The sequence below is a fragment of the Bos grunniens genome, chromosome 24 (assembly GCF_055505025.1).
Source record: "Bos grunniens cultivar Pamir isolate PY7600 chromosome 24, Bosgru_T2T1.0, whole genome shotgun sequence".
NCBI classification, from domain to species: domain Eukaryota; kingdom Metazoa; phylum Chordata; class Mammalia; order Artiodactyla; family Bovidae; genus Bos; species Bos grunniens.
The window spans coordinates 43397547-43425439 of record NC_141188.1 but is presented as its reverse complement, the minus strand read 5'-3'; the positions used below and the strand labels follow the sequence as shown (position 1 = coordinate 43425439).

Here is a 27893-nt window from a genome sequence, read left to right as displayed (position 1 = left end):
GACAAAAGCTGAGCCCATAAAAGCTCCCAGCACCCAGCCAGGCATTTTCTATGGAGAAATGTCCACTATCATCTCCTGAAGCTTTGTTTCTGCTGTCGTCTCTCTTCTCTCCTTCTGTGACTCCGCTGTGCTTGTACTATACTTTTTCACCGTACCATGTACGTCTTTATCTTCTTTTCTTTATTTTCCATCTTTTATTTGTCTGAGTTTCAGTTTGGAATTATTCTGACCTATCTTCTAGTTCTTTTTAAAGATGTATTGAACATGATGATAAACCCATTTATTGATTTTCTGATATCAGTTATTGCATTTTTTCCACCATAAAATTTTCACAGTACAGTTTTCGATGGCATGCCAAAGTCTGAAATCATAACTTTTATTTCCTTGAACATAATAAACATGCATATATTATTATTTTAATATTTATTTTATTTATGTATTTGGCTGTGCTGGGACTCAGTTGCAGCACACTGGATTTTCGTGGCATCATCCAGAATCTTCTAGTTTAAAGTACATTGTCTAGATTCTAGTTTGGTTTCTATTGTTTGTGGAAAAGTTTTCAGTCGAATTGCCCTGTCTCCTCCTATCACTGCCTCACTCCTCCGACAAGTTAAAGAAGGAAAAGAACAAGGAAGATGCTTCTTAAAAGGGGAAGAACGGCGAGTCCCATCACCCTCCACTTCCGACATAGCAGCCCCGCTGCTTCTCAGCTTTTTCAGAGAACCCTTCGTCCCGATGCACAGACTCTGTGCAGCCAAGCAGACACTGCCGTGTGTCTGAGTCTTACAAAGTGTGACCTTAACTGTTTAAAAATTTGTCTAATCTTGTGTTTTACTTAATCTCACTTCTTTCCAGAGGAACCACCAGCTCTTCTGTCACCTTTCTTTCCGCTCAAGCAGCGCACGTGTGGGGTGGCGACTGGGCAAGCCAGGTTCTCCAGACAAATGGCCCCCTGTTCCCAGCGGGGAGCCCACCAGCCTGCACGGGCTCCCTGTACCGACACGGGATTTTATTGTTCTATAATGTTCTTACAAAACACCCAATATTCACTCCTCCCAAGTTTCAGGTTTAGCAAATAAGGACACAGAATGATCATAATTGCAGCTTCTAATATGGTTCCCAGTGACTCCTGACACCTGGTATTTGGTCCCCTGTGTGTAGGCTAGGGGGTTTCCCAGGTAGCACAGCAGTAAAGACCCTGCCTGCCATTGGGAGACATAAGAGACGCTGGTTCGATCCCTGGGTCAGGAAGATCCCCTGGAGGAGGGCATGGCAACCCACTTCAGTATTCTTGCCTGGAGAATCCCATGGACAGAGGAGCCTGGTGGGTTACAGTCCATGGGGTTGCAAAGAGTCTGATACAACTGAACCGACTTAGCACAGGCATGTGGCCTAGACCTAACAACTTGCTCTTAAAAAGTAGGAAAATGGTGAAAGTGACAGATGTCAGCCCCCATGTTAGGTTTTAACACTGAGACTTGGTCCCCCTTTCTCACCAGGTTGCCCGCCCCCAGCCTGGGGCTCCTGGAAACAGAAACATCGGAGCCACAGCTCTCGGTGACCATCCAGGGCGCTCTGCTATCCCTAGATCAGCTGGTACCGCCACACCATGAATTTGTCCTTCAAGTGGGAAGCGCAGCCGTGGACCCCAAGGGCTCTTGGACTAGGGTAAGGAGGCATGGCCCTCCTCCCTCCAGCCCCTGGAGCCTGGGCTTCGTCCTGAGGGCAGTGGAATCAAGAAGACCCAGCACGGGGAGAACTTTAAGAGGACTGGAAGGAAACCAAACCAGGAAACAGAGGTGTTTAAGAGACTGCACACACCTGCTGCATTTTTACTGAGCATCTACTATATGCCAGGTGTTTTCACAGATGACAGTGGCCAGTCTATCGTGTCAGAGCTAAGACTCTACACAGAGACTCAGCAGGCGCTCATGCTCAGCGCTGCAGGGCGGGCAGATGGAATCCTTCCTATATCCCGACCCTGACAAGCCTGACAGCTGCTGTTCTCAGACCACTCACTGGCCTGAGTTAACACTCAACACTTTGCTGACCCCAAGCCGAGCTCCTACGTGATGCAGAAAGTTAGCTGCTGTGATCCTTAGTCACGACACTAGATTGCAGCACTTACACACGCTCCCTCGTTGGCCAGAAGCAAACAGTCAACATATCTGGGAAGTACTGATGAGCCGAGACGCCAGCCTCTGCTCACAACTCGCCTACCTTCCTGACTGTCACTGTTCCCCATAAACGGTGATAGTTTTTGACCCATGACAGGTGAGGAATTGTCCTATACGTCTGAGGGTCAACTGGATTCCTCTCAGACTTGATGCCCACGCTAGATTCAGGAGGGGACGTCACAGAAGGGAGGAGATGTATTTGCGGGGAGCTGAGCATCAGAAGGTGGGGGCTGAGTCTGCAGAGTGTAAGGAGAGCCATTCCCATAATCATCACGCTGGCTTGACTTTCTCTCGGCTCGGTCCCTCAGTCATCCAGCACTTCTGCAAGCATTTCACAGACTTTACAAAATACACAGGAAAGGCAGCAGTGAATTTCCAATTGGGAGGGAGATTATTTAATACTGCCCCCCTCACTTTCCATTTATGTTCTTTAGGAATAAATGCTAAACTAGCACATTCAGTTTAAGAAATTTGACCAGGAAACACAAGGCTGCCTGCATCAGGGCTACCAGGAGAACCCCCACCTCTTCACGCTGATAGGAGGGGATCAACGTGTGTGAACTTCACGTACCAACAACGTGAAGTCGTCCTTGTGGATAAATCAAGATTCATGGACATACAACTCTTTAAGAAGTTTATTTTAGGGTCAAGAAAGAAAATACATAGTTTATGCTTCCCAAGATAGGAACTGTCCCTTGTATGAATCACTGAATATTTCCAGAAGAGAATATTCCCAGAGACGCTGGGGGTCAACACCTTCCGTGCACTGTGAACATCCCATAAAGTATGAGTCTCAGGCTGCTTTGCCTGCACATCCCTGACTGCAGACAATGAGGTGTAGATCCTCTGATAGGTGTGTATCTATTTACAAACTGCACACATGCAAAACTATACTAAGTATTAGACAGCCTGTAGGACATAACCAGGAGTAGAAATTTTTAAAAGAATGACCTACTAGGATCTTCTCAATACTATGCCACCAAATACAGAAATCCCTGGATGCCGAGACTGGCATAAGCTGTAACTGCCCCAGCTCCCAGATTTCACATCTTTGTTCAACCAAATAGCCTTGTCGGTGTCACAGACAGATTTACAATCAATACAGTCCAGCACTGGGGGGAAGGACTCAATCTCCGTGTGCCCTCCCACCTCCTTGACACATAGAGACCGGGAAACAGAGACGAAGCCCCCGGAGGCTAGAACCACACCGTGTGGATGGGAGGCTGGAGGCAGCCACCTTTCAACTCCCTGGGCTGGGAAGCAGAAGCCGCTGTGCGGACAGAAGTTAAGCCAAGTGGCCCAAAGACGGTTCTGATACCTTCCTGAGGCCCAGCTACATTCCTGCTCTGGGTTCTGCGGGACACTCTGTATCTTTCTTCTTTTTTAACTGGGTCTCAGGGCACGTGCAAGGCCCCTGACGGCCACAGGAAGCTACAGGTGGCACTGGTGGCAAAGATCCTGCCTGACGATGCAGGAGACCCAAGAGACTCAGGTTCAACCCTGGCTTGGCAAGATCCGCTGGAGAAGGGAATGGCAATCCACTACAGTATTCTTGCCTGGGAAATCCCATGGACAGAGGAGCCTGGCGGCCTATAGTCCATGGGGTCACAAAGAGTCGGATGTGGCTGAAGTGACTTAGCACAGGGCACACTGGAACCTGCCCCGCCGGCCACGGGAAGCACAGCAGAAGGCTGCCCTTCCGAAGCTGGACCCCCAGGAGGAAGCATCTGTAAGGCTTTTACTGCTGACCCCGGTCACTTCCCCCCACCTCCAGGTCCACTCCTCCCGCCCCTGGACTAGGCCATCACATCATCACACCTACTGCTTTTTGCAGGCAGTTACAACCAAACCATAACGTTCTGTGCTGCTCTCCCATCAAACAGGAGGCTGGAAAATGTCACCTGATGTCTGGGCCTGGCCAGCAGTAAAGTCTGGCTGCCGCCAGCCGGGGCACCCCCTCAGCCACTCACGAACCTCGGGCGTATTTCATCTGCATCTCAGGTCACGGTCATGGCTTAAAGGCATTGCTACACATGCACTCAGAAACCAAGTGACAAGACGAGAATGTCCATTTCTACATTCTAGTTTTACAAAAATACAACTGATTGACTTTATTAAAAAAACAAAACAAGGAAGAAAAAGCAATGATCTGGGAAAGACGATGACTTGTTCCAGGGGTGAGCTCACCATTCAGGTTTCAACTTGGACCCTTCTGTCCACTCAGGCTCTGACTCTGGGGACCCATTCACACTGCCCCCGCCTCCCCCACCGGACTCTCTCTCAAGCAGGCAGGAAGATTGCAGTTTGATTGAGGCAACCAGGCCAGAAGTTGCTAGATAATAATTTGGTCAGACGAACCAAAGGAAGTGTTTCTTCACTTGGTGGTTTGGACAGCTTGAGGGGTCAGGGATGGAACTAAAGACTTTCTCTAACCTGAGAGCACAAATTTCTGTTCCACCGTGACCTGACCACATGACCCAAGCAGCTCAATTCAAACTTTGCTTTCCTACCCACGAATCTGGTGCCTTACCCAATCTAGCACAAAAGAGACTTGCCCAAGGTCTGACTGTGTGTATAGATACACACAAGTAAATCTGTGACACGATCCTGTTTGTGTGCCTGCCTCTATCCCAGAAAAGGATTAGAATATTTAACTGAGCTTCCCGAGAGCCGGCGCACGTCAAGCCTGTGTTTTTACAAGACAGAATCCTTTTCTGCTAAATGCATCTAAGCTGCAAACTGTATCTGGCGACCAGGAACACGGAGTCAGCCAGGACAAGTAGATAGCGGCAGCATTCTGCCGTTCTGCTGACTGAAGGAAAACACTTTGGAACTTGAGTTTTCTATGACGTTTGATCTGGACTCTAGATCCAAACCAGCTCTATGTTCATGCGTCTCAAAACAGTAGCCACAAGGCTGGCCAGCATCACTGCACTGTCCATTTGCCTGCACGCTCAGTTGCTCAGTCATGGCCAACTCTTTGTGACCCCATGGACTGTAGCTCGCCAGGCTCCTCTGTCCATGGGATTCTCCAGGCAAGAATACTGGAATGAGTTTCCATGCCCTCCTCCATGGGATGTTCCCAACCCAGGGATCAAACCACATCTCCTGAGTCTTCTGCATTGGCAGGCAGATTCATGACCACTGCGCCACTTGGGAAGTCCCAGGTGTCTATTAGCTTCTCTAAAAAAGGTGAAGCATCAGTGCACATCTGTTCTCTGTAACATCCGAATCTGATAATGCCATGAAGTCACCAAGTACCAGCGTCCTACCCTCTGATCCATGGGCTGGGTTACCAGCTACTGTTCAATCTAGAGCTCAGCATGGGAGATGACCCAGTGCCAAGACAAGGAAGAAATAAACAGCAAGGGCCCTGGCACCCGGGGTGGGGGCTTCCTCAGCCCCACTGTATACCCTGGAGTCCACTCACCACGTGGCAGGGCAGACAGGGCCACCCAGAAAATCTCAGAGTGGTTCTCAACCAGATGGCATCCCAGGGGGACACCCAGGACCTGCCTCCCCTACAGGAGAGGAGTCTCTGAGATTTCTTCCTGTGTGCAAAAGAAATTATGCATGCTCTCTTTTCTGGGCTAGAAGATCCAAATCTGATAACTATTCGGGAATAACTTTGTAAACCTTAATCATAATTGTTTTGCTCTTCTGAGTTGTTCCCTGTCTCTTTTAACTGGAGGAAAACATGAAGAGAACTCCAAGGAAACAAACCCCAAGAGATCACAACCCAGAGTGTGAGACACATGGGGCGTACATCCTAGGAGATGCTGTGACAAAGGAAGAATGGAAAATAACAGTCAGGAGGTGGCCTGTAGGGAAACCGGAACTCATGATAGCCCCCAGCCCACCCACGAACTAACTGTGCAGGGGAGCAGAATTTGGGAGCAGTCAGAGTGTGTGTTTGGGGTCTGACACACGAGATTTAATTTTCTTACTAGTTCTCTGTGCTTCTGTTCCTTCCTCTGAAACAGGAGCAGTAGCAGGGCCCGCCAAGTAGGACTGTGGCAAAGATTAAACAAGATAATACATCCACAGCAATGAGAACTGTGCTGGCTAACTGTCATCGTGGTGATTATGCAGCCATTTAAAACAATGAAGCCTACCTGCATGAGCTGCTATGTATGGAAAGCGTTCCAAGATCTATAGATTGAAAAAATCCGTTTTCAGGTCTGTAATGACTTCTTTATTTTAAAAAAAATATCTGGGTGTGTGAGCACAAGCCTGAAACACATCCTTAAAAAAAAAAAATCACACAGATACATTAACAGTAGCCATCCAAGATTGGAAGCAAATTCCAAGAGTTAGAGAAGGACAGGGAAGCCTGGTGTGCTGTAGTCCATGGGGTCGCAGAGAGTCAGACAAGATCAAGCGACTGAACAACAACAAAGATTGGGAATGACGTACCTTTTTGTAGCCTTTGAACTTTGTAATTCTACACAAAGGATTCCTTGGGTCTATTTTTAAGTAGGAACAGATGTGATCCTACGTAGAGGAATCAGCATGCACATTCTGTTTCCTTCTTTAAGCTTCTCTGTATAAACGTAATTTTTTCCACTAACAAGTTTTCCCCACACTCATTTGTATTATCCAAATTTTAAAGGGCCATCACCCGAGTCACAGATTCTGGCCTCTATGGGATGCGCTTCATTGTGATTGTGCTAATCAGAGTGAGCAAAACAAAGGCGGACTTACAGGAACCCTGCTGGAAGCCAGCTCCATCGCTGACGCCCCATGTGTCGTGTGTCTCTGATGGCAAAATGTTAATATTGGGACCTAAACCCTCTGCCTCCTAACTGCTCACGTTTAAACCATATCACATGTGGAAGTAGTCTACACTTGTAGTTTTTGTTCAGGTGCAATTTTCATAACACAAAATTAATCATTTTAAAGTGAACAATTAATTCAGGGGCTTCCCTGGTGGCTCAGTGGTAAAGAATCCACCTGCCAACATGGGAGACATGGGTTCCATTCTTGATCTGGGAAGATCGCACAAACGGTGGAGCAACTAAGCCCGTGCACCGCAACTCTGAGTCTGTGGTCTAGAGCCCAGGAGTTGCAACTACTGAAGCTCACGCCTAAAGTCCGTGCTCCGCAACACCCCCTCACACAGCCCAGGGAAGCCAGCAAAGCACTAGGGGAGCTGCTTTGGGAGCCCACACGTAGGACCCCGGCTGGGGAGGGGCAGTGATGGGAAAGAACGTGGCTTCCCAAACGGCGGGTCCTCCCACTAAAGCCTCATCAATTCCAACCTCAGGACTTTAGTCCCTGTGATACATCACTTAGCAATGTCCCCCCAAATCTGGAGCTGCCATGTCCCAGGGTGCCACTGGCCATCTCACATTTCCAGCACAAGATTCCCCAGCAGGAATCATACCTGCCCAAAAGCAGCACCTGCCAGGGGCCTGCCCAGGACCAGCAGCTCGCCTGAGAGGAATGGGCTTGAGAGCCAGGGATCCGGGCTACAGGCCAGGTGGAGAAGATCCACTCTGCCTCGGGGACTAGCTCACGGGGCATGCCTCATGCCCCAGACACCTGCTCTATTGTCCCTTCTTTCTAGCACTGGTGCAATGGGGCCAGATGTGTCTGGATGGTATGAGTTGCCTCTGGGTGAACGCTGTTAGCCCATCACAGAATTTTAAAATTTGCATTTGGAGAAGTAAAAACACTTTTACAGTAACATGGTGTAATCCTGGTGCAATAAGGCAAACTAAGGTAACTTCTGAGCAAATCAACTTGTTTTTCCAGAAGCATCAGGGAAGTAGATGACCTTTACCAGTCCTCCTGGAGAGGAAGAACTTCCTTCTATTTAGAAGTTATCACATGACAGGTAGGGGCCCCCATGGTCTCATGTTACCTGTGCTGCGTAACTGTTACTCGCTGGGACAGACACTGTTACCAACATTATACAAGTGAGGGATCTGAGCTGAGGAAGCTCCACAAACCAGCTTAAAGCTTGTTTCTCTCTCCTTAGAATCCAGAGTCTGAGAAATGGCTCATGTCAAAGATCCGGTCAAGTAATAAACCCGCTGTCTTCAAATTTTATATACCGGCAGTGACCTTGTTAGGACATGAAAGGGGCATATGGGAGAGGATCATTGCTGCCGTTCATCCATTAGAAAAAGAGCCCTGAGATTTAGCAGGTCACCCCTGCTGTCGAGGTGGTCAGGAGACTAGGTTCCAGCAAACAGGATAGAAGCAGAGGCAATAAATTGACCCCCAAATCCATCAGAGCAGTCCTCAATCAGCTACCAGAGCTGACCAAGAAGAAAAAGATGATTTCTCTCCTGCCTAAGTCCCTGGACTTTGGGATCTCAGCCTGTATCCTCATCAACACAGTGCATTAAAGAATTTAAAAACCCACACATCCCTCTAAACAAACTGAGAATTATCCTTAGAGCTTGTTGGACCTCATCATCTGCTTATTCCTCACTCATTTATAAGGTAGATTCATTCTGGCCCTGTGTCTGAAATCTCACAATTTCCAAATCTAAATTGATAAGCTTTACTTATTTATCTATATACAAGTATGACAGTACCCCATTTCTTTAAACCCATATTCTTTCTAGACTATGCCCTTCTTTGGAAAATGCCCCTTACCCACATTTAGCTATTGGGCAGATGTTCTGTCTGCCCAGACCCAGTTTTCCACCACCCGGGGCTGGCAGGACATCATCTGATCCGGGTTGCGCTCTCTGCCCCACAGGGCAGCTCTGGCCCTTCTTCAGCAGTTGCATCCACTTCCACGCATAAGGCCCAGCAGGGTGCCATGACAGCCAGCGTCCTTTACACGCTGGCTGCCTGCCAAGACCAAGTCGTTGGTAATCCTGTCTTGTTGGTTACCATTAGGGCAGACAAAACTCTTTTTAAGACCATTCAGTAACAGAGGCCCTTGAAAGAAGCAGAAGGGGGTATCTGCTGGAACCCCCTGACCCTGACTTAGATGCCTTAAGCTATATATTTCAGCTGCAGCACGCATAATCTACCGTCGTTCCCTGAGACTATATGACAGGTATGGGTCAATTTGTCCTAGCCTGCCATTTTCTGCCTTCTCAATGACCTATTACCAATCTAAGATTGATCTGCTGTGACACCTGCTGTCTTCCATGACCAGAATAATAAACACAAGCTATTCGCGTTGGCTACTCCATTTTTGATCAAGAGCTGCAGTCAGGGATGACAGACATCTGCCCATTAGGAAAGGCACGTAATTAACAGCAGTATTTACCCGCTCCCCCTGGGACACCAAGCAGGAGAGAGAAAACAGACTATCACCAAGACAGACCAGCACCGCCCCTGCCCTGCTGAACTACAGCAGCTACACTCCACCTCCCACTCAGCCTCGACTGCAATCGAAATAAATATGCTTTCAGATTTAAATGACCTATAATGTAAATCCATATTATCCATGTATTTTCACTATATTATGTGCATCAGGAAGCTGTGTGTGTGATCATCTGCTACAGAGACATGACTGGGGCTGACCTTCAGCTGGGACAGATGGAATTGCCAGCCCTGCCACAATAAGACTCCTGCAGAATCAGACTGGCATACGGAACTGTGCTTTTTATGGCATTTGATTGGAATTTTTATGTGCTTGACCTCGTCACAGGAGCAAAATCCATCATCTATGGAAATCATAAAGCTGACTGTGTCACCTTGGCACACCATTCAAAACCAATTAACTGATCTTCTGCTAGACACATAAATCCATTGATCCATTTTTACAACTGGCATATAAAACATTCATAAGTGCAAACAGGTGATACATTTTAATAGACACTTGAAAGAGTAAAGTGAAGACCAAACAGATTTAAAAACAAAAATAATGACCTCTGGTTCTTCTCATCCAATATTTCAAAGCACTACCTTTTAGTCTTAGAGGAAAGCTTGGAAATTCACATAAAACAGTACTCTGCTTTTAATATACATTTGTGTATTCTAACACAGATTATACAATATTTCAAGCAAATTTATCACTACTGGAGTCTGAAGGCTTTTTAGAAACTGAAAGCGTGACCCACTGGAGACTTCTTTTGCCTTCGGTAAGTCTAATTAATTATTAACATTTGCCGAATTGCCTTTGGGCACCCAATATCATGCTAACACAATCAGTAAATATTTACCAAGAACTCCCAGGTTGAATGCCACTATTTTCTTATTCTAAGTTGTCAAGAAATTTATAAATGAACAAATTTCAGCTCTGACTATGAATGAACAAGCAGGAACTCCCTCTCTGTCACAGGAAAGGCTCCGCTGCCTCCAGCATCACAGGGCACCGCCTATGGGGAGGCCCCGGGCCAACTCTGTCCCTCTGCGGACACGACAGGGAGACAGATTGGTGACAACAATAGGCAGCCAGCTTCCACAGCTTCAGCTCTGGGTTCAAGATCCAAAGTCCAGACTCAAAATTACACGTCTTAATGGCAAAGAAGATGCTGTTTACTCTCTACTTCAAGATGGCAAAGAGTGAGGAAAAGTGCCCCTTTTCAAAAGAAGAAATAGATTTTGTGAGAATAAGATCACAAGCAAGATGCCCAGCACATGCTGCTGATGTAAGACCACCGTTCCATCACCTGGCACCGTGAGGCGTGAGCTCTGTTAAGACTTCAGGACCAGAAGAGCACCACTGCGGGACGTGGTGAGCCGCATGGGTTACTCATGGGATTCTCAGGAAACTGGAGAGCCGTGGTCACAGCCGAAATCATGCCTCAACCCCAGGCCAACCATGAGTCTGCAGGCACAGCTCCCCACTGTCGCCTTGCTCCCAGGCCAGGTCTGGGGCGCAGACCTCAGGCTGTTCAAACTAGGTCACCTGCCCATAGCTGCGCTGCCCGAGAGGTACTCAGCCTCCTTGAGTTTATTCAGAGGCAGGATCTGCTTCCCTCCAAAATTAAGACTCTAAGGAATTTCCTAAAATAACACACAAACACCGACCACATTCGTTCCGGGTAATTCTGTGGCTTCTACAACTCCGACTGGGAGCCACACCCAACTCCAGATGAAACTCAGTTTAGTTCTCAGGTAGAAGCAGCTCTTTCCTCAGGCACTTTGCAGGGGCTCTGAGAATCCTGCCCACCCTACATGTGACCTGGAAACTAACCCAAGGAAGTCTACCATACCATGATATGTGAGGATTACAGGCAACAGAAGTATTAACATTCCAGTCAAAGGGAGTTCTGTCCATCAGAGGGCAATGAGCCCATTTCACACCCATGAGATTTCACCAGTCATGTGCGTGGATTCACGTATGAGGGCTCATGGCGGGGAAGATGAGTCTAAAGACAGAGGAGGGGCCGGTGGCAGAGAGGCTGGGACACAGCACCCAGGAGATGTGGATCCGCCCCGATAGCAGGAGCAGAGGTTGCCAGCTGGGAGGCAGGTGGCAGCCCATGGTCCCAGGAACTGTGTCCATACCTCTCTTGGGCGACTCCTGGAAATGATGGGAGCCCAGGAGAATGGGATGACACTTCGGGTTCAGGTTGGGACTCCTGGCAGAGAGGAAGAATCAGACTTAGAAAGAAGAAGAACCTGTGCCTCTGGATTCACACTTGATACTGAAGAGTGTCCTTCTGAAAGTAGCCTCTGCCCCTCCTGACCGGCAACAAGCAGTGCTGGACCCGCTGTGATGCGGGGTCATTGTTTCACTGACCAGAGAGTATGCCCTACAGTCCATCACCACAGGTATCAGAAAGCTTCAGCCTGTCACAAGAAGGGCTCCAGCCCTGCTCTATTTGTGGGAGATGAAGGATCCTACACATTAAGCTCAATGTATCACTCACTTTCCCACTGACACAGCACTTTCTGGACTAACTCCAGTAGAATTAATCCCACTCATACTGAAGGGGAAAAAATAAAGAAACACAGCATGGAAAATATCCCAGGGCTGTAGATGGTGGAAACTGTTAACTCATCATTTCGCCTACGTATTTTTCTAAAACTGGTCGAAACACAGAAGCCATCGCACTTCAGAGATGGGTACCACCCAGCTAAGGCTCAGCTTACTACATCACTCTTTCCTTTTAGCTCCTCTCAAATTTTTCACTCATTAAAGCATCTTCCACTAACCACTGAATGAATTCCATATATGCAATGTCCCAGATTATCATTCTCGGTAAGATGAACATTGGCACAGATGAACAAAACTCGCAATACACTCAGCACCTAGGAAAGCTTGTGCTCATTAATATTGATATTCGTTCCGTGAGCAAACAAATCACCTAGATCGTACTTACAGCCCTGGATGTCCAAGACCCATGCACCATTCAGTACCCGAAAGCAGGTTCCTTCACACGATTTCTAAATTTTCCTGTATCTGATAGATTCAGAAATCAGTGCATTTTTTAGTAGAACAATACAGAGTCCATAAACAGACCCAAATACATACAGGGACTTCATTTATGACAAAAAATAACATATCAGACAAGTGACTAATGATGAATTAATCAACAAACAGCATTAAAACAACTACCTAGACATTTGGAGTAAAGAAGAAAAAATGTGAATCCCAACCTGACTCTTTGTACCAAAATAAATTTCACATGATAAAAAAATATTTTTTAATTAAAAAAATGTAAAACACTATGAATGAACAAAAGGAAAATTAAAATATAGGTTAAAATTTTACAATATTAGAATATGGAAGCACTTTCTAAGCAAGACATAAACACCAAAACTATAAAGGAAAATACTGATATATTTGACTAAACAAAGAGTTTAAAATATTAATACGATTTTTAATTCAGTAAAAAAAAAAGTAAACTAGAGAGCAACAAATTGAAGAAAGGCTTGTGTAATACAAATGACAAAGGGTTTGGTTTCTTAATATACAAAGCGTCTCAAAAGTCAGTAAGAAAAATAACCCAATAAAAATTAGGTAAATGATGTGAATGTGTAGGTAACAAGAAATAGAGCTAGTCAATAAACATAAAAAGATGCTCAAAGTCATCCATAATTAAAGAAATCAAATTAGAACAAGTTATCAACTTTTATCGATAATATCAGCAAAGATAAAAAGTTTTGATGATATTCAGTGTTGGTAAAGGTGCAGAAAATCATTCATAAACACTTACTGGGAATATTCTGGTTTTTAATTTTTTTTTTTTGGCTATGCCTCATAGCTTGTGAGGCCTTAGTTCCCTGATCATGGATTGAACCTGGGTTCCTGGCAATGGAAGCACAGAATCCTAGCCATTAGGCCTCCAGGGAATTCCCAGGAATATTCTACTCTTAGATCTGGACATTTACATAGGTCAGTTTAATTTGTCAAAATCCATTGTGCACTATAAGATCTATGAGCTTTTTTGCAAGAACCTTACACTTTAGTACAAAAATGTAAAGAATAAGTTACATCACCATGAGATATCACCTTACACCTGTTAGAATGGCCATTACCAAAAAGATAAGAGACAACAGGTTGTAGTGAAAATGTAGTGAAAAGGGAACCCTTGTGCTCTGTGGTGGGAATGTAAATTGGTCTAACACTATGGGAAATAATATTGAGGTTCCTCAAAAAATTAAAAATAGATTTAACATATGATCTAGTAATTCCATTTCTGGGCTTATATCCGAAGGAAATGAACACAGGATTTCAACGAAATATCTGTACCCCATGTTAACCACAATATTATTCACAAGAGCCCAGATATGGAAACAATCCAAATGCCCATCAAAGAATGAATGGATGAAAAGGATGTAGTACAAACAGAAAAGAGTATTATTCAGCCTTGAGGAAGGAAGACATCCTCTCATCTGTGACCACATGGATGGACCTTGAACACATGATGCTATGTGAGATAAGTCAGAGAAAGACCAGTACTGGGTGCTACCACTTATATGTTAAATCTGAAAAAGTTAAACCTATAAGAAACAGACAGTAAAATGGTGGTAACCAGGGGATGGGGCTTCAGCCAGGGGGAAGGGGTAAGACTGCTATTGTTAAGGGCACAAAGTTGTAACAAGTAGTGAATAAGCCATTGAGATTTAGGGCACAGTATGATGAATATAGACAAAAATTGTACTACAATTATGCAATGTGACAAATATGACTACATCAGCAATCATATTATAACACATAAGTGTACACACACCTAACCTTAAACTCAGTGGTAAAGAATTTCCCTGCTAAGGCAGGAGACGCAGAAGACTCAGGTTCAGTCCCTGGGTCAGGAAGATTCCCTGGAAGAGGAAATGGCAACCCACTCTAGTATTCTTGCCTGGAAAATCCCATGGACAGAGGAGCCTGGTGGACTACAGTCCATGGGGTCACAAAGGGTTGGACTCAACAGAGCGACTGAGCTCTCACCTTAAATTTATTCAGTGTTAATGTCAAATTTATTTTTTTTTAATTAAAGAGTATGTTACAAATTGGGTCAAATTCATGAAAAGAATGAAGTTCTACAATATCACACAGTAAATCAAAAGCTATTACTTATCACCTATGCCTTGCCAGATCCCATGGCTAAGCAGATTAAATAAAACTTAATTGGAGATCCTCTTGTGCAAAGAATCTACTTAGACTCTCTTAAGCCTCAAGATTATCAGGGTGTAAAATGGTTTTTGGAAGCAGAGGTAAGAGAACTTTTCAACATGACACGCCAGGCCGGGTCAGAGGGGTTGTCTGTGCAAACTGCCAGCATTTTACAAAGCGGGAATCTGGACCCCAGTAGCTATGTGGTCTCCCAGGGGAATCGAGCTAGGACGTGACAAAGCGAGAGCAAGCCACGTCTGCCAACCTGAGGGTGACCCAGAGTCCACTGTGTTCAGCTGGCAGGAGGCCCATCTAGCTGTGAAGACAGTTGAACTGTAGCCCTAGAAACTCCTAATGCCTACAGCTCCACCATCCAGCAGGTTGATCACAGTTTGCGAACCAACTCTTTCTGAAACAATTATAGCACTCAACACGTATCCCCTGAGAGAGTAAAGGAAAAAAAGGCCTGGAATCCAGGGCTTCCTGAAAACAAACTGGGAAAAGGGCAACGGATAAAGCTGAGCCCAAGGTCCCTCTGCACACACAGCCCTGTGACGTCCGGGATGCCTGGGACCTACCAAAGCTCATCTCATACCACAAAACACAGGCAGGGGCTGCCACACAGGGCTGACCAAAGACTGAATGGAACAACTCTGCATTCAGTCGTTTGCCGCTGCGAGGCGCTAAGTGAACCCAGGGTGGGCCGGCGTCACTGTCCCAAGCACGGTGTGTCCTGCATGAGTCCCGGCCTCCTTGCAGACACCGCTTCACGTCTTCACAGCTAATTCAGGCCGATCATCTCACCTCCCCAACCCTGGCCAGAACCCTGACACTGAGGCTATTTGCCTTTTCTTTCAGGGAGGATACTCACTCCATGGGGTCGCCCAGAGTCGGACCCAACTGAATAACTAACACTTTCACTTTCTTATCCAGGGAAGTACTTCAAACCTGGTTCAATTTGATGAATTATTTTATTTCTTTCTTTTTGTGACCCCATGCTACTGTGCCACATGCCAATCTGAACTAGTAATTTGTGACTGAGAAAGTCTGCAGCCCAGCAAAGGCTGTGTCGCTGGTTCCAGGGTCATGCGGAGCTGGTTGTAATCCTTGAAAGCTCACTTATTATTATTATTATCAGCTGGGAGTCTTTGTGCTGTTACCTGGCCCCGAGCTTCAGTTTCCTTTAATGCAAGATGTGGGTGAAATGCTCGTGCAGTCCAACAGACTGAAAAAGAGATGGAGTCTAATTCTCACTTTGCTTCTGGGCTGGCCGTCTGACTCGATCAGTGAAATGTGACAGAAATGACATTCTGTGATCTATGAGCAAGGAGCCTGTTAGTATCCACCCAAAGCTCATGGAACAGAGACCGAGCAGGACCCTGTGGGGCCCTCGTGGGCACAAAAGCCTTTCTTTGTCCCCCGTTTCTTGTTTGTAGGAAAAAGGCTTCGGCCTCCTAGACCTTCCCCAAGTTCCAAAGGGCAGACTCAAGCAGTTTCTAATTGTGGAAGGGAGGAGATGCAGAAACAAAGGGAAAGCACCCAGGAAATCGTAGTGCAGCTTGGGCAGGGTCCTGGTTCCTCCTCAAGGGACGCACAGCAAATATCTCTGCGCTCTTCTGCAGGAACTAAGGCCCTTAACCAGGCTGTTGTTGTTTTTCAGTTGCTCAGTTGTGTCCAACTCTTTGCGACCCCATGGACCACAACACGCCAGGCTTCGATGTCCTTCTATCTTTCCCTGCATCAGGGTCTTTTCCAATGAGTTGGCTCTTCGCATCAGGTGGCCAAAGCATTGCCAGAGAATGTTCAAACTACTGCTCACTTCACATGCTAGCAAGGTCATGCTCAAAATCCTGTCACCCAGGTGGAGGATTCTAACTTCAGGCTGAGCACAAGATTCCTGGAACACAACCTGCTTCCTGCCCTTACCCCAGATTTTCCTATAAAACTCTTCCCCCCAGACCACTGAGGAGTTGAGACTTTCTGAGCGTGAGCTGTTCGTTCCCCTTGCTCGTTCTGCAATACCCTTCTCTGCTGCAAACTCTGGCATTTCAGATTGCTTGGACTCACTACGTGTCATGTATGAAAACTTGAGTTCACAAGACAACTCCTGCTCTGGAGACGGCCAGCCACCGTGGAGGCAGTCTGACTGCCCCGAGACTCCACACTGTGAGGAAGCCCACGTGACGGCGTGCAGAAGCCACGTGAAGACAGATGTCTGGTCACCCCGCGGGTGCAGCCAGCCCAGCCCAAGCCACTACAGCTTCAGTTCCAGCCCCGGCCACCATCTGAGCAAGGACTGCCCGTCTGAGCCCAGTCAGCCCCCAGAGCAGTCAGTGAGGAGGAACAATAAATTGTTGTTTTAAGCACTAAGTTTGGGGCGGTCTGTCACAAAGCAACGGAAAGCCAAAACACTCAGCACAGTGTCTGGCATGAGTTACCCTTGGTATATGTCAGCTGTCCTGGTTACAGAAATACTCATAAACTAGAGTAATTTCAAGACATCCCTCTTCATCCAAGGCATTCTGAAGTGCTTTCTTTTTTCTTTTCTTTTTTTTTTTTTAATTTTTAAATTTATTTTGAATTGGAGGACAATTGCTTTACAATGTTGTGTTCATTTCTGCCATACAACATGAGTCAGCCACAGGTTTACACGTGTCCCCTCCCTCTTGAACCTCCCTCCTACCTCCCACCCCATCCCACCCTTCTAGGTTGTCACAGAGCACCAGGCTGAGCTCCCTGTGTTATACAACAACTTCCCGTTAGCTAGCTATTTTACACAGGGTAATGTGTTTATTTCAACGCTACTCTCTCAAAGCACTTTCTTGCCTGAGAAAGAACAGAGTAAGTTTTGGCTTCAATTCCAGGCCTGTGTTCAATCTTCCTCAAATGTTACTGATGTCGCTGTTGTGATCAGGGCCGAGGGCAACTGAAAATTATTATGGTGCTTGTAAGTTTATAATTACTGTTTTTCTTCTATCCATGGATAATTTTAATAAGGAAGAAGTCAAGGACATACAGAGAAGACACCAGCAGAGCATCTGTAACTACACTGCTCACAAGCAAGACTAAGGGTGTACACGTGGTTAGTTGTGACACAATAATTATCATTAACAAACTGGAAGCACAGAGCTGACAGGAGTAAAATGCACAATCATGCAATTCACATCAATAGCAGCAACATGTTCAAATCATAAATTATAACTTTAGCAAGAGTTTCAAAAATCTTTCTACTCTTATTGAAAAAAGATTCTACTAGTTATCTTACCAAGATTAACCTAACCTGAGATGGAGATCTAGAAATAATACACTCCATCTTTTTAAAGCGATGTCTTTCTTTAAAAAAATATTCTCTGGGCTGTGCTTCTGGGGCCCTTTTAAGGCCCTGCAAGCTCCACTCCCTTACCTGGCAATTGAGCGTCATGTGACATGACCTCATGTGACACCCCAGGGGTCACCTGGTGCTGTTACTTCACCTCCCCCTTCCAGTTCTATCAGCCCAAGGACTCTGTTGGGCTGGAAACCCAGGGACAGAGCTTCCCTCAGCACCCCAGCTCTGTGGCAAGTCCTCATACCTGCCTACACGCACACACCCGTAAGGGTCTCTTTTCATCCCCACAGCACTCTTCCCATTAGTGAAATCCCCGTTTACTTTTACAGATCCCTTTTTAAAAACTAAAACAAGAAGCCTCATGAAATGCCTGTGTTACTCCCCACAGGGTGAGCTGGCTGGGTTTCTGGTCTATACTGGCAGCGGAAGGAAAGTTCCCTCGCTGGGACTCAGCACACCACCCTGCTCAGAGGGTTGGAAAGCAGAGTCAGAAACATTTTCCTCTAAGAGCCCAGCCCTGGTGTCTCTTTAAAGGACAGACTGAGATTCACCCAAGAGAAGAGAATAAGGAAACACAACAATGGAAGCCTGTGGGGCTGAAAAGCACAGAGAAAACCAGGGAGCAGGACAGTGGGCTGGATGCTGATCATAAAATGAAGGTGTCATCTGAACATAAAAGACAGGGAGAGAAGAACCACCAGGAGGTGTCCGTGAGATGAAGGAGGGCAGGCAGGATGCTGTCTTCACAGCCCCGGGATTTCCATCGCACCAGAGGCAACAAGACCCGGGCGAGGCAGTACAGTTCCATGTCCTAATAAAGAGACAAGGTTGAAGGCGTCATCCTGGTGAGGACCCCGTCTCTGCCATCTCACCCCTAATCCCTCCCCAACCTCATCATCAGATTCAAAATTCAATGAAGACGAACTCAGACAATAAAAAAAAAAAAGTAGCTTTTCAGAAGTTTGTTATGAAAAAGTTTAGAAAGTATCTTAGCTCCTAAAATGAAAGGGGTCTGTGAAGTATTAAGCTTTGATGCTATGAGATGTTCTTCAAAAACACACAAAGAAAGACTTTCTTAATTAAGCTCGCTATAAATGTAAATGCCCTGGCCAATTATTTGATAAGAAAGGGAGGGAGGAGAACAAGAAAGGCTTTGCTCTCTTCTCTTGCCAGCAGAGGGCAAATGTTATGTGACACTGTGTGTGTGTGTGTGTGTGTGTGTGTGTGTGTGTGTGCGCGCGTGCGTGCGCGCGTGCAAGCCTAGGTCTGCATCCTCTTACTCCCTCACTCATACTTCTTTCCTTTTATCTTCTCCTCCCCATTCCCTCCCCTACCCTTCTTTCTCCTCCCCTTCCAGGGCTGGCTGGTGAAGAGGCACTTTTCAGGACCAGGCATCTCATCTGCATGTCCTCATTAGACTACCGACTCCATGAGAGCAGAAAGGAAGTTATTCTGGAAAACTCAGGTGTCTGTTTCTTCTAGAAAAACACAGACTGTTGATACAAAGGGATCCAGCTCCCCAGATCTTGCTCAAAGGAAAGAAAGTAGGAGGGACGTGACCTCCCCTGGATTCTACCAGCCCGAGTCATCCAGATGCCTCCATGGAGACTGAAAGTGGCCCAGGCTGCATTCTGGGTTAGAGCTGGAGTAAGCAGAAGGCGCAGTAGTGACCTCCAGAGAACGGGAGAAGGCTGGGCCTCAGAAGCAAGGAAACTGATCAGAAAAGACTCCTGGAGGTTCTGCGGGGAAAAGCTCTCCAGGGGCCCCTGATGTTAAATCCCACTTTTCTGTATTTCTGCCAACAAACTCCTCAGGACACCCGCGACTCTCAGCAGCTTTAGCACTCAAGTGGGGAAAATAAATCATCTGGTCTGTTAAGAGGTGGTCATTGCTCATGGAAAAAGACCGGGCCCGGAGCCCCGAGAGGAGAACGGGGTGGGTGGGCGGGTGAGCTCGGCTTCTCACTCACCCCCAGTAGGTTTCAGTCTACACCTTCAGTCCCTGCTAGAGCGCCAGACCCACAAGGGCAAGGCCCTTTGTTCTGTTCAGACACACCACTGCACAGTCAGAGAAACCAGGAGTGTTCACTGAGTGAGAGCCATAGAGCTAAAAGAGAAAGATGTTCCCCACATTATACAGAAAAAAATAAGACCATTCAACACCACCTACACAGTCTTCCCATCTGAACCCAGAAGAAGCAACGAGGAAACAAAACAGAAACATTGAGATCCCAGGGCTTTGTACATGACCATTGGCCTGGATGCTTCAGAGGTGCCAATGTCATGGTGGTAAAAAAAAGAGAGGGACTGTCTCAGATGAAAGAGCTGAGAACCAAATGTAACACGCAATCCCTGACTATACAGTCCATGGGGTCTCAAAGGGTCGGACACAATTGAGCAACTTTCGTGGTTGTGCTGTCCACCTGCCGCCACCCTCAGCTCCCGGCACGAGAGAAGCTGTTGATAATCAGTGGATAACTGAGGGAAGGAAAATGAGTAAAAGTCGCTCAGTTGTGTCTGACTCTCTGAGACCCCATGGACAATATAGTCCATGGAATTCTCCAGGCCAGAATACTGGAGTAGGTAGCTGTTCCTTTCTCCAGGGGATCTTCCCAACCCAGGGATCAAACCCAGGTCTCTGGCACTGTAGACGGATTCTTAACCAGCTGAGCCACCAGGGAAGCCCGAGGGAAGGAAAGCCTATTCCAATTTCTAATACATGTGACAAATTATACAAACTCAGACAAAAGGAAGTAGAGTAAGTTAGACATTAGTCTAACCTGTTGGACACAAGTGAACTTGAAGACCTTTTCTAACGCCTGAGCTCAAATCTCCTCACGTCCTGGTGCCTTAACGTGTAGGTTTCCCTGGCGGCTCAGATGGTAAAGAATCTGCCGGTAATGCCGGAGACCCGGGTTTGATCCCTGGTCTGGAAGATCCCCTGAAGAAGGGAATGGCAACCCACTCCAGTATTCTTGCCTGGAGAATTCCATGGACAGAGGAGCCTGTCAGGCTACAGTCCATGGGGTTCGCAAAGAGTCAGACATGACTGAACAGCTTAGCACCAGCACCACCAACAGAACCTCAGACTTAGACAACGCTGATGGTTGCCTGGGCGGCTCCTCCCCATGCTATGCATGTGTTCTTTCCGAGAGGACCCCACACGTTCACATCACCTTACAGAATACTGTCAGTAAGGGGTGCTCACCCTGACCCAGAGCAGCCAGGCCAGGGTCCACAGGTCAGGCTGATCTGCTTCTTGTGAGCAGCCTCGTAGGTCCTGGTGCCCCCGGGGACCCCTCAGCCCTCTCTGGTGAAGTCCTCACCGCCCAGATGTCACAGCGAATTCCAGGGACTTGCCTGCTCTTTGAACAGAGGCCAGAGGAGAGGCCTAACCAGGCCCCTGATGCCTGTGGAAGAAGTGGCAGAAATCTCTAAACTGTCGTCAAGACAACCAAAATCCAGATATAAATCTCTTTGGGATTCCATTCGGAAGCAGTTTTTTAAGTGCACACACCCAGAGGAAATAATAAAAGAAAAGAAAGCGCCTCTCCCCCTCCCCTGGCCCTACCCCTCCTTCCCCTTCTCTTTCTCTCTCTCTCCCTCCTCCTGCTTTTTGCCACGTGGTGATGTGTGTTAAAAACGCAAACTGGGACGCTTTCCACTTTTGGGGTTGGAACAGCTGCTGCCTCAATATTGTTTTTGTTACTTTTTTTTTTTAAACATACTTTGCTGTTTTTAATGGAGTTGTTTTTTAGCTATGTGTTTCATAATACTAACTGAGATTCACAAAGCGGGAAGATTGGCACTTTAATTGGCAAGAGTGAGATTCATGGGTCCTAAGAGTCCAACTCGGACAGTCTGCTGCCCAGCTCGATCCCAAGGCATCCGGGGTAATCCCAGGGAAGGGCACTCACGAAGGCATGGGAGAAATATGTATGACCAAGTCCTCCCATGGAAACAACAAGAGCCAAGAATTTGTAACAGGTAGCCTAAATAAACCCCACGCTCTCGGTCCTTCATTTTTCCACGAGCACAAAGCATCTGGGGAATGCTCCACAGATGGCTGTGGTTCCACATGGGAGCACGCACTGAGAGAAGTGAGATCAGGGTTCTGAACCCCAGGGCCTAACAGCAGGGCTTTGAAAAGCACAGGTGCATGCCACCTGGCACACCCTGCTGCCACCTGCTGCAAGTTACCCTCGGGTCAGGAATCTTCATCCACATGGGGACCTTTAGCTCAGAGGGGGGTACGCCTGCACCACCCGAGCTGAGCACAACCACGGCCTTAAATGGGAAGCAGGTCTCCCAGTGATCACCGAGTGCCAGGGATGATCACCAGGCACTAAAGGACCAGCCCCTCAGCCTCTCGAGTGAGCCAGCAAGGCTAAACGGTCCCACTCCCATCACCTGCTCAACTGGGCTGACAGACAGTGATGCTGGCAGCGGGCGTGGCTGCAAGGGCCTGAGATTTCAGGAAGGTGTGGAAGTGGCTGAAATAGGAAGCTGAGTGTTGACTATATGCAACACTTCATCCACAAAAGACAGGCCTCCCATACAAAGAACAGAGGAACCAGGGCTCCTGTTAAAATTCTGAGAGGACTGTGAGCTTGGCACCGAATCTCTTTTCCAGGGGCGGATCCACAGGATTCTCTCTCCTGTGGATCTGCCAAGAGAGCAAACCAGCAGTTAGATTGGCTTTGGCCACACCCAGTGCGATCTCAGGGCTTCCCTAGTGGCTCAGTGATAAAAGAATCTGCCTACAATTCAGGAGACTTGGGTTCAATCCCTGGGTAGGGGAAGATCCCCTGGAGGAGGAAATGGCAACCCACTCCAGTATTCTTGCCTACACAATCCCATGGACAGAGAAGCCTGGTGGGCTACAGTCCATGGGGTCACAAAAGAGCCAGACATGACTTAGCGACTAAACTACCATCACCAACAGTGCTATCTCACCCAGAGCATCGCCCTGCTTCAGGAGCAGCTGAGAACCTAGCTATCACACACACAGGATGGGACCAGCCAAACCGGGGGACTTAAGACACATTATTTGGTGTGATAATAAGAGCAATGGCCCTTTCCGAGATTTCAAAGAAATGGCTTCTGATCTGAACAAGAACAAAACCTAGAGCCCCTCAAAAAAAGAAGACCACAGATACAGGGTGATGGGATTGAAACTTCAAAGTCTTCATCTGCTCAGATTTATCTTCCTGAACTGCTGTGGGGCTGTTCTTTTCTTTCAAGCCCAGCCTCCTACCTCTGGGACTCTGCAAAGGACCAGCACACAAGGAGAGGCATTGTCTCCAGGAAGTCACTGAACAAGTGCATTCCATCCTTAGAGATAAGGCAAAAAGAAGTGCAAGGGCTTCCCCCAGCTTTCTCATCTCCCAGCCTCGCTAATTATCATCCTGGAGTCACAGGGTAGCAAGAAATGGCACTGTGTATCTTAGGAGATCGTCTGCTCTAGTCCTCTGCCTTAAACGGGAAGATGTTATTACGTCCATTTCACAGACACCGTGATCAAGATACTTTTCCAGAACTGCACAGCCAGTGAGCAGGACAGCATAAGAACCCAGGCTTGCTGCTTTGGATCAGAGCTCTTCTACCTGATTGTAGAAGGAAACAGACTTATCTATAAGCAGAAAAATTGAACATAATTCATGTGCTGGGACAAGCATATCATTTCTGATTTTATTTATTCACAAGGCCAATCTTGACACACATAACACACGTCAAAGTTGCCTCTTGCTTCCCGGGGACCCGACCTTCTGAGTCTTTGAAGCGCTTTCTGGAGGCTGAAATGACTCCTCAGGAGGAAAACACGCAATTCCTGGAATTTGTATCTGGCTTATGTTAGAGAGCCTGGCGGTGACACCTACCCCTGCAACTGTGACAAAGGTCAACAGAGGGAGGCCAGGACAGCATCCACCAGATCCAGGCCATGGCCCAACATGGGGGCAGGCACAGAGGAGGGAGGGCCTCTGCCTGACCCCCCTGGATGAATCAGGAGACCAAGGCCAACAGGACAACCTAGTGTAAACAGGGCTTTAGCAAAGGACAGTGAGGCCAGACCTCCCCAGGTTCCAGGAGGGCCTCCAGGGAGTCCAGACAGCCCCTTGTTGTTGCTGTTCAGTCACTCAGTCGTGTCCCACTCTTTGTGACCCATGGACTGCGGTACGCCAGGCTTCCCTGTCCTTCACCATCTGGAATTTGCTCAAACTCATATCCATTGAGTCAGTGATGCCATCCAACCATCTCATCCTCTGTTGCCCCCTTCTCCTCCTGCCCTTAATCTTTCCCAGCCTCAGGGTGTGGGGCAATCCGGCCCTAAGCTAGAACCATTCCTTCTTTATCTGCTTCTGCACAACCCTCTTGACAGACCAGTTAGCACTGCTTTGATATAAACAGAACCGGTCCAACCTTTGCTGCTTTTTTCGGAAACTGTTTTCTTGGGAGACCAGAACTGCCAAGGGCTGAACACTAGCCGTCTGTGCCAAAAGCTGCTAAAACCAGGGCTGAAAACCAGCTCTTCCCAAAGAAGCAATTCCGGAATGTGGTGTGGGTACCCAAGAGCGAGCGATCCAAAACGCCAGCTGAATTCCCTAAGCACTCCCAGGGGGCAGGTCCGCACCACTGGGGAGTTTGTGTCTGTCTTTGTTTCCGGCTTCTTCCACGTTTCTTTGGGCTCAGAAGGACCCGCTTCGGGAGGGGAAGTGGGGACAGGGGAGGACTCTGTCGTCCTGCCCTGATCCGCAGCACGAAAAGTTTTCTACGGTGCGTTCTCCCTCTACGTTCCCGCCAGGTCGTCCCCTCGCGCATTTTTTCACCCCGAGTTGAGCTCTGTTTTCTTTTTAAAAAAAGTAAATAAACTAATTGCCCCCAGGAGGCAAAAGGATTCCGCGCCTTGGCTGAGTAACTTAAAGTTTCCGCCGGAAGGAAATTATTAAAGGCGAAGGAGAAAGCCCACGGAGGCGGGGTCCTGGCCTGGTGTCACCGCGCAGGGGTCCCCGGCCCGGCGCGGCCCGAGAGGACGAGGGCTCCGGGAACCCGGCGCGGCGAGGGGACGAGCCAGGAAGCACCCGAGAGAGGCTCGGACCGGACCGGCGGGGCCGGGACAGAGAGCGGGACGGCCAGGGGGGTGCGCGCGCAGGGGACACGGGGGGCGCACAGACGTCGGGGCCGGGGGGCTGGTTAGGGGGCGGGGCGGGGAAGTTGAAGAAAAGGGGGCGCGGGGAAGCGGGGACGAGGAGGGCGCAGGGAGGAGGGTGACTAAGAGAGCGCTGGGAGTGGGGGGGGGGGGGTGGCGCGCGGCCCCAGGGGCGCAGGACTCACCCCGAGAAGACACACTTTGAGCTCTCGGATGGCCATCATGAGCTCGGGGCCGGGCCAGGCAGGGGCTCCGCATCCTCCGGGGCCGCCACGCTCCGCGCCCCGCCAGCCGGCTCCTGCGGTCCCCGCCTCCCCTTGCGCCGCCCGCGGGCGGATCCACGGCAGCTGCTATTTCTGGGCCTCTGGCCGCGCCGAGGGTCACGTGGCCGCCGCCGGCTCCTCCCGGGGGTGCGGGGAACCTCGCCGGCCGGCTCCCAGGACCGCCCCTGACGGCGTCAGCCCCCGGGCCCCCGCCCGCGTGCCACTGGCGTCCTGGCACCGGGCCTCCTCCTTCCGGCCAGCCCGGCCTCGGACCCGGCTCAGCAGAGCTCACCCTACCCCCGGCCTCCCGCTCCCAGGCCACGGGGTGAAGGCAGGACCGGTCCGGCCCGCGGAGGCGGGGGCCCACGACTGGACACTGCATCCCCCTCGGTAAAGGGGATGTTGTCCACCCGGGATCTGCTGGGAGCACTTTGAAGCCTAAGCGCACTGGACAGAGGCAGTCGGACGAAAGGAGGGTCTGATCATGCAGCCCGCCTCTCCCGCTGTTCCTCGTGCGGTGGGGAGGGTGCTTCAGTGCACACCCAGGTCGCTTGCCTGTCTCAGCCCCACGTTCGCTTTTCCATATGTCATCGGAAGTGATTCTAGAGGCAAAGGCCTATTCCTACCCCCAAAGCAGGCTGGTCCGCGTCTGAAAGGGGAAGCGCATTGTAGGCAGGAAGCTGCTATGCAGGGTACAGAAAATGCTGCGGCCTGGGGTCAGACCCCCGGCCTCAGAGCCCCGGCTAGAAACAGGCGGCTCGGTGGACTTTTTGCATCCTTCGGAGGCGGGCTTGGGGGTCTGCGGGCTTGTCTCCACGGTGGAGCGCACACCTCATCCACTACAGAAATGTCAGCCTTTTGGACATTGGTACTTGAGTTAGGTGTGGCATTTCAGATTGGAAACAACTTTCTTTAAACTTTATCCCCTAACCAAACTCTCAGGCCTCTGTCCTGACCTTGCAGTTCTCCAGTGAACCACCGCCCCACCTTGATTATCTGGGTTTTGCTCCTATTGATGCCACGTTGAAGCTACCCACCACCCAGGTGACCCCATGCTGTGGGAACGTCCAATCACGACCTCCAGAGAGAAATTCTAAAAGGCCAGAGTCAAAATAGTGCCCTTCTCTCAAATAAAAGCCCTGACCGTTGGCAGTGAATCCTCCAGGGCAGTAGCTTCCCCTGGCTTGGGCAGGCTTGGAGGATCACCCATTCACATAAATCAGGACTAAATTGTTTAAAAAGTAGCCATGGATGAAATATAGGTCTTATTCAGCATGGAGATTATTGTATCGATACCTGTCCTTGGTTTAGTATCTAAAGCAAGGACAGGATGAAAAGAGGCCTGCCCACGAGTTTCCCAACACTGGGCACTGGGCACTGGGCCTCCTGTCTTCAGATCCCTGAGCAGAGGACAAGTGCCACACAGCCGCAGAGCGACCATGGTCAAGCAGCTCTGGCAAGGCCACCTCACATCCCTGGCAGAACAACTTGAATCTCCATGTCCTACTGCTTCCCTTTGGCCTTGCTTCTCACTTCCCCAAAGTCAACCAACCCAGTTCTCACTTCCTGAAAGTTAGCTAAACCAGGGTGGGAGGTGTTTCCATTAACACTGCAATAGGTCCCTAAGGGCAGGACCACCCCAGACAAGTGGGCTGGCAGAATTTCTCATCCGACGCCCTGTTTTTCTTTCATTCCTCCCATTCCTCTCACTTCTGCGCTGGCCTCCGTGTCTGCCATGCTTGTGTGGTTTCTTAGTTCCCCCCTAGCAGTCTCTGATCCGGGCTTTCCCCCTGAGAATCACCCATCTGTTTTATTCTCCCCACACTCACCCCATTAAAATCTCCTCACTCATGTCTCATTCTGACCAGGCGAGCTCTTCACAAAGTGCCAACACTTTGTGGACCACCATCATGGATTTATACCCTCTCCTGGGCCAAGTCATCCTTGAGGGCTTAAGAACTGGCCTCGAGGAAACCCTGGTCCCAGGGATCACCCCAAAGTGATGCACCAGGCTCTCCCAGGCAGGAGAGACAGTGGCTGCTCCCAGACGCATTTGGGGAGTGTCTGTCCAGGGTAGGTCTCCACTTGTTAAAGGTATAATGTTCCCTAGGAATGTGTTTATCATACTCTAGGATGACAGTCAGAAGGGCCCAGCCTGACTCCTCTGGAATTCTCTGCAAATGCGAAGAGGTTCTGATGTAACTTAAGCAGAGATAAAAATCCAATGGTATGTAACTGAGGGCTTATCAAATTTTTAAAAGATGGAATAGGCAAAAGTTTCCTGTGAAATCTTTGTAAACCAAAAGGTCATTGGGCTAATTTGAATTTATGCTTTTCACTGCTGTGAAGTCCTCGGTGGCACTTACAAGATGCAATTTAACTCTTAAGCGTATCTTGTGATAACGCTGCGCCAAAACCAGCCTCTTCTCTGCCTGCTGGCAGAACCCATTAACCTCCAGAGATGTGCTCAGCAGCCACCTCCCAGAGAGCTCTCTGCCTGG

At 48.5% G+C, this 27893-nt stretch overlaps 1 protein-coding gene across 1 annotated transcript in view; it reads right to left on the bottom strand.

Annotated features, from left to right (window-relative positions):
• The window catches only part of RAB31 (RAB31, member RAS oncogene family), an 81665-nt gene extending 56208 nt beyond the window's left edge, over window positions 1–25457 (bottom strand). Inside the window, exon 1 of the mRNA XM_086373197.1 lies at window positions 25315–25457. Coding sequence (XP_086229323.1) covers window positions 25315–25353 — 39 coding nt within the window. The 5' untranslated portion in view covers window positions 25354–25457. The remainder of the gene's footprint in view (window positions 1–25314) is intronic.
• Between the last annotated feature and the right edge of the window lie 2436 nt (window positions 25458–27893).